The sequence below is a fragment of the Crocuta crocuta genome, unplaced genomic scaffold (genome assembly GCF_008692635.1).
Source record: "Crocuta crocuta isolate KB4526 unplaced genomic scaffold, BGI_CrCroc_1.0 scaffold172, whole genome shotgun sequence".
In the NCBI taxonomy this organism is placed as follows: domain Eukaryota; kingdom Metazoa; phylum Chordata; class Mammalia; order Carnivora; family Hyaenidae; genus Crocuta; species Crocuta crocuta.
This window is the reverse complement of record NW_027528872.1, coordinates 8518741-8526304: the sequence shown is the minus strand read 5'-3', so window position 1 is coordinate 8526304 and position 7564 is coordinate 8518741. Positions and strand designations below refer to the sequence as shown.

The following is a 7564-nucleotide window of genomic DNA, read 5'->3' as shown; positions in this document are numbered from 1 at the left end:
GACTGACAAAAATGTGAAAGTTGAATGGTGTTAACCGTTGGTGAACATGCAGGAACATAAGAAACACCACAGCCATTCTGGAGAGCTACTTAAGACAAGGTAACTAGATGCCGACCCATGACCTAAAAATTCCAGGTCCTGGATACATATGCCAATTGAATTGTCTTGAAGGACCACATGGGGAAATATACATTTTCTATAGAACAAAGAAGGCAAGTAAAATGAGTGTTCATCAACAGGCAGATGAGGAGGTAAAATGAAGTATTCTGTAACGGTAGAAACCACTGATTAGCTGTGAACATAGTAACATGGATCAACTTTAGAGGTACAGGGCTGAGTCAAATAAAAACAGAATGAGATCTAAAAATGGGGCACCTGGGTGGCTCAGTGATTTGGGCATCGGACTTCATGATCTCACCGTTTGGATTCAAGCCCTGCCTCAGGCTCTGTGCTAACGGCTCAGAGGCTGGAGCCTGCTTAGGATTCTATGTCTCCCTCTCTCTCTGCCCCTCCCCTGCTCTCTCTCTCTGTCTCTATCTCTCAAAAAGAAATAAACATTAAAAAAATACTAAAAAAATAGAATGAGATTTAAAACACAAAATCACTTATGAATATTAAAATTATAGTACATAGACTTTTGGATAAAGCTCAGTATATCATGGCAGGGAAATGTTTCTGCAAGCAACATAAAAGGCTATATGGATTACAAAACATTATGTTTTGTTTTCAGGATATCAGGAAGCTATGGAGAAAATGAGGCCAAGATGAATTAAACTTCAAAAGGGGACGGAACCATTTGAAGGTAAGAGTACAATCTCTAGGAATTTTCTGCTTCTGGATGCCAACTCACCATGGGTTTTGGTCTAGGCAGAGGGCCTGTGATAGGGTTAAAATGAGCTGTCAGGGCTCTCGGGGGCTGTTATGAGGGTGGAGTAATCACTGGAAATTTGAGGGACTTAAACACATGCCTAGTCTTCCCCACAGGACATTTACCAAGTACTGGTGGACTAGACCAAAAGTGAAATCTCCTACACTCATGGCCATTAGGAAACAGACACTGCACAGGGAGTGAGCCTGCATTAAACTCACTGATACAAACTCGCCGTATTCGTCTTTCCTTCAAAACATGTGCCAGATTGAGACTAACTATATATAGTTGGAGGCTAAGGAATTAAGCTGAAATCTCCCAAGAGGATAAAAGAACCTCTCACAATCCTTCAGAGATTAAGAGACAAGGACCCAAAAAACTCTCAATCAAAAACCTGGAAAGATCACGCTTTCAGAATAGAAACAACTAAGTGTGGAACGAATCTTACCAGAACTCCAGCACAGACCTAACTCGGTTCAGTCCCTGATAGGATTCAATGATCAGCCTCTTGCCCTGTGTGCCTGACAAAAGAAAGAGGAAGCATCTCTGGCAAAAGATAGCCTTTTCTAGAGCATTTCTGGTTCTTACAGTTCTTTTATCTATAGTGTTCAGCATACAGTGCAAAATTGCAAGGAGATAAGATCATATGCAAAAAGGAGACAGCAGAAGCAGATCTACAGATCACCCCAGTTCTGGGGTTCGCAACAAGGATTTTTAAAATAACTCTGATTAATAGGATCAAGAAAGTAGAGGATGGGTGAATTAAAGTGTGGAGGTTTTCACCAGAAAACTAGGATCTTTAAAAAAGAATGAAGTGGAATTTTCTGGAGTGATAGCATTCTAATCTTGAGTAGGTGTGGATTACACTGGTGTATGCATTTGTCAAACTCTGTATGCATGCTCAAGCTTTGTGCATCAATGTATGTATGTTTTACCTTGAAAGAAACAACTGCCTGTGTCTCCCCCTCTCTCTGCTCCTTCCCCACTTGTGCTTGGTCTCATCTCTCAAGAATAAACATTAAAAAAAATAATTAAAAAAGTGGGGGGGCACCTGGATGGCTCAGTCAGTTAAGCGTCCGACTTCAGCTCAGGTCATGATCTCACGGTTCTCGGGTTGGAGCCCCACATCGAGCTCTGTGCTGACAACGCAGAGCCTGGAGCCTGCTTCAGATTCTGTGTCTCCCTCTCTCTCTGACCCTCCCCTGCTCACGCTGTCTCTCTCTCTCTCTCTCAGAAATAAATAAAACATTTAAAAAATTTTTTAAAGAATAAACATTAAAATTTTTTTAACAAAAAAGAAACTAATTATATAGAAGTATAATTAGTGATATGCATGCTGAAGTATTTAGGGAGGAGTATATGAATATTTGCTATTTGCTTTGACATGTGCCCAGAAAAACAACATAGATTGATGCGTAGATAGAGGGATGGATAAATAGATGTGTAAAAAATCAAGTAGAGTAAAATATACTAATGGCAGAAGCATTACAGATATTCACTATATATTCTTTTCAACCTTGCTTTATATTTAAATGTTTTCACAATAAAATATCGATGCAATTTAATAAGAAGATATTGTAAGTACTGGTATGTGAAATAAATTTGACGGTTTGGATGAAAAAATAGACAATTTCCTTGAAAATTTAACTAATCACCTGTAGTGTTTTCAAATATTCCACAAAATTATTTTGACACTCCTTTCAAAATGTGGAGCCTAATTCCCTTGAGTATGGGCTGGAATTCATGGCTTCCTTCTACTGAATAGGAAAAAAATAGAAAACGGCCGTTGTGACTTCAGCGGTGAGGTCATGAAAGGCAGCACAGTTGCCTATTTGTTCTCTCTCTTGGAGCATCTGCTCTGGCAAAACCGGCCGTCATGTTGCTCTGGAGAGAAGCCCACATGGTAAGAAACCAAGGCCTCTGCCAACACCTAACAAGGAACTGAGACTCCAGCCAGTAATCACTGGGTGAGCTTGGATTTGAATCCTGTAGTCCCACTGAAGCCTTTAGTTGTCTGCAACCCCAGCTGACACCTCATGAGAGGACAACCCAGCTAGGCTGTTCTTAAACTTCTGATCTGCAGAATCTTTGAGATGAACTTTGGGCAACAAAGCCTTTGTAGAGAGCAGTACGATACCACTTCAGACAAGTTAAGTATATGCTGTTCTAAGATCTAAAAATTCTAACAGCAAATGAGTGGTCATCAATAGGCAAATGAGGAGATAAAATGAAATAATATGCTTGTTGCTTTAGCTCTCAGTTTGAGTATGGTTTTTATGCAGCGATAGAAAACTAGTGCTTTTAAGTTAATAGAAGAGAGCCTTGAAAATCTGAAGAGTAGTTAAATATTTACTAAGGAAACTGAGTCCATTAACTAAAACTTCACCACAAAGAAAACCCCAAGCCTAGATTGGTTTCACCAATAAATTGTTCTCAATATTTCGTGGAGAGAACTGACACCAATCTTGCACAAACATTCCCAGATAACAGACAAAGAAACACTCTAATTTGTTTAGTGAAGGCAGCATAACGTGCCAAAGCCCTTGCACGAAAGAAAAATTAGATCAAGCTTGCTCTTTTTTGTAAATATAAATGCAAAAGCTTTAACAAAAGTTTAACAAACTGAAGCCACCCAAAATTAAGGATATGATGTAGAGGCAAAGAAGCCAGTGTTGTATGTAAGCAATAAATCACGAGAAACTACCCCAAAACCAAGAGCACACTGTATACACTGTATGTTAGCCAACTTGACAACACATTATATTTTTTTTAAAAAGCCAGACACAAAAGAATATATACATATGATTCCATTTCTATAAAGTATAAAGAAGACAAACTAATTTATGTTAACAGAAGTTAGCATAACGATTACCCTTTGGGAAATGATACTTAGGAAGCACTTCTAGGGGGACACATCTGGGTGGCTCAGTCAGTTAAGAGTCTGACTTCAGTTCAGGTCATGATCTCTCAGTTCATGAGTTCAAGCCCCGCGTTGGGCTCTGTGCTGACAGCTCAGAGTCTGGAGTCTGCTTCAGATTCTGTGTCTCCCTCTCTCTGCCCCTTCCCTGCTTGTGCTGTGTCCCTCTCTGTCTCTCAAAAATGAATAAACATTATTTTTTTAAAAAAAGGAAGCATTTCTGGGGGTGTTAGTAAGGTTCTATTTCTCGATCAGAAGAAAGTTTAGTGAATGTTATTCTTATGATGTATGCATATTAATGTATGTATATTATACTTCGACAAAATGTACACTGATTTAGGCAAAAGAAAATACATACATACAAACCAATAATAAACACTGGCAAAAACACACATTTTGAAAAGATACAGAAATGGGAATTTGGAAATACCATTGTAGAACAGGAAAGGATCTTTTCTCCTGTTCCCATGCCTGGCTCATTCCATTTAGCACACACAGGGCAGCTCTGAATCAGAGTTGGCCTCTAGCCTGGGGATGGAGAGAGAGGCAGTCCCGGCCTAAACATTTGTGAGCCCAGGAAAAACAGTTCAGATAGAAGGCCACATACCATGCACCTATACATTTTAAAGTTATAGATCAAGCTAACAAATTGTTATGTAAAATATGTTCTGTTTGTCTACCTTGACACACACACACACACACACACACACACACACACTCCTTCATAATGATCTGGAATGCCAATTTTGAATTTAGAATCCCCAGACTCCCCAGATCCCTTCTTCCCAAACTAGCCAAGTCACACATTGCAAGAAGTCTCACAATTGCACGCGTGGGCATTCCACAACTTCTAAATTCTATGAAAATCCCCACAACAAGCCGTTTCTTAGGCCCAGGAGTGCACACCACCAGCATGATCTACCCTTGGGAGGATGCACCTGAGGGAAAGACCTGTACAGGCCCTGGAAGGTGGGCGGGGCCACCTGGAGGGGCAATCACAGTGTCTCAGGTGCCAGAAGAGTGGTCTAGAGCAGGTGCATGTTCTCCGAAAGGACACAGCCCCTTAGCCCCATGGACACTTTGCCTGTGAGAAGGGTATAGCCAAAGGCAACCAGTGTGAAGACCAAGGTCAAGGCCTCTCTTTGCCACGTCTAGAAGTAGTGTTAGAGACAAGAGTGCCCTATGCTCCAGTGTTTGCTTTTCCACATACCCAACTCTACCAAACTGAAATAGAGTTGACATTTGCCCTACACTTTATAGTTTAAAAGCACTTTCACATACAATACTCTTAGTCATTCCCCACAATCTTTTAAGAAGATTTGATAGAGGAGAATACTGAGCCAAAAGTGACTTGCCTGAAGTCAGACAATTAAAAAAATGAGTACTGCTAGGTCTTCAGTAGGAGACTTTTCCCTCCAAATTTTAAAGATCCTGTTCTTTCTACTGTTCAATACTGCCACCCATCCCCCATCTTATAGAGAATCAATGGAGTCTAAAAAAAAAACCCATAAATATATAGAAATTGTAAATATGTGGCTGAAACATTGTAGGACATTTAACAGCAAATATAGAGTCGTTTCTGGGAAAAAGCCTGGGCCCAAAGTAAAAATCCTCACCAAAACAAAGAATACTATGTAGGAGCAACAATCTTAGCTGGGTCTTGGGGGCTCCTCTCCCACCCAAACCACAAAATGAGGGCCTTTGACACATTTAAGCAATCTCCACCCAAATTCCACACCAATTACATGGGGGCCCCTGACTCCACAACCCTCCTTTTCTCCACCACCCAACCAAAAATACTTTATTAATGAGAGGGCAGCATAAAACCACGGGACTCCATGTGCTCAGGGCCAATCCAGGGAGAGCAGCCTGGCACCAGCCCCAGCGGACACCCGACCCTTCTCCAGTGAGGACCCACTAAGCTAGGCCTCCCTCTAATTACCAGATGCCTGGCTCTGGGCCTGGCCAGTTATTTAGAGAACCAGTGCCTGCTCCGAGCACAGATCTCCACGAGGCTGGGGCTGCAGGCACTGTCTGCCCAAAGCCAGCTGCCTGAAGCTACATTCTCACACCACTGTCCTGGGACCCTTCCTGCGGCCTCTGCGCCCCAAAGGCCAGCGGGACCATGTCACTCGCTCACACAGCTGCAGAGTACATGCTGTCAGATGCCATGCTGCCCGACCGCAGGGGCCCCCGCCTCAAAGGACTGCGCCTGGAACTTCCCCTGGACCGCCTGGTCAAGTTCATAGCTGTGGGCTTCCCCTTGCTGCTGATGTCCCTAGCATTCGCCCAGGAGTTCTCTTCCGGTAAGTAGCCTCCAAGACCCAGTGTATAAGAGACCTGGCTTTCTTTCACTCTTTGCACGGGCTCCAAAGTGAGCCAGCTCCCACGCCGTCCAGGTGCTATGACTTGGGCCTGGGCATGACCCAAAAGGCAGCCTGTGCGTGAATTTAGGGCACCAGCAGAGCAGACACCAAAACTTTTGAAAACCATTTCCAAACTTTTGTAATAAAAATATTTCATTTTAATTTCAATATTCATGCATTGTATGCCACTGCAATAATTAAGCTTTTATTTTGATATTCATATGGACTTAGAGAAATGGGGCCTCCATAATCTTTTCAGGACCTAGGACCGCTCAAGGTACTAGTCGGCCGTGCTTTAGATGAGTCTCTTACTGTCTCAGAGTCTTCTGCCTACTCTCCACCTCCAGGGTTTCTGATTTAAGGACATATGTTAAAAGACTGACATATCATAGGTGCTAAATAAATTCATTCCTTCTTTTCCACAGCCCATGGCCACACACACACACACACACACACACACACACTAACAAACACACAGATCTGGTGTTCTAGACACTAGACTAACTCAGCAAATTTCCTACCTCTGTTAAAGAAAAGGTGGATTTCCTGAGGACTGGGCTTTCTGGATTTCTTTCCTGACTATATGATTAGCTTACTATGTTTCCCAAGGAGGTATGTCAACCTCCCGTTGCCTCTTTGTTCTTCCACAAGATGGAGAGAGCTACTGGTTCCTACTTCCTCCTCTCTCTAGAGAATCATGGAGAAACAAAACTCTCCCTCCGAGCCCCCTTCCATCTCAGGACCTCCTACTCACCCTTTCCTTCAATGTGGGCTCAGAAGTACAGGCAAGTCATCCTCTAAACTTTAGAGCCTAAAAGATGCCAGTTCTCTCAGGAAGGAGAAGTCACCACCAAACCCGAGAAGTGTGGGGCACCCCTGCTGCCCGCGTGTCTGGGAGTTCAGGGGGAGCTTTGAGAGGAAAGAGCCCAGGTCAAAGAGCCAGGGCACTGGGGGACCTGAGCCAACAGGCCTATGGTGACTCTGCAGTGCAAAAGCTGGAAGTGGGGCCTGCGAAGAAGAAAGCAGGAAACTGGGAGAGCTCTGGAAGCAACCCCTGGAAGGCTCTCAGCTGGAGGTCCTCTGGGTCCCCATTCCTCCACTCCCAACTCCCGGCTGCCTCCAAGCTGTGTTCTTATTCCAGGGCCCCCCATCCGCTGCTTCTCTCCCAGTAACTTCAGCATCCGGCAGGCCGCCTATGTGGACGGTTCCTGCTGGGACTCACTCGTTCACCACGAACAGGATGAGCTTGGCCAGTACAAGATGAAATCCCTGTGGCCTCACAAGGTAAAGGAGGCTGGGCTCCATCAGGCTGCTTTGTGGCTGGGTGGAGCAGGCCAGACCACATCATTATCTTCTCCCTTGCCTCTTTGCCACCTCACCCCTTGCTTTTTTTTTTTTTTTTTTTTTTTTTTT

General features: G+C 43.4%; 1 protein-coding gene across 1 annotated transcript in view; it reads left to right on the top strand.

Moving 5' to 3' along the window:
- The first annotated feature begins 5910 nt into the window (after positions 1-5910).
- PANX3 (pannexin 3) overlaps positions 5911-7564 on the top strand; it is a 6436-nt gene continuing 4782 nt past the window's right edge. Inside the window, exons 1-2 of the mRNA XM_077756487.1 lie at positions 5911-6091; positions 7293-7435. Coding sequence (XP_077612613.1) covers positions 5911-6091; positions 7293-7435 — 324 coding nt within the window. The remainder of the gene's footprint in view (positions 6092-7292; positions 7436-7564) is intronic.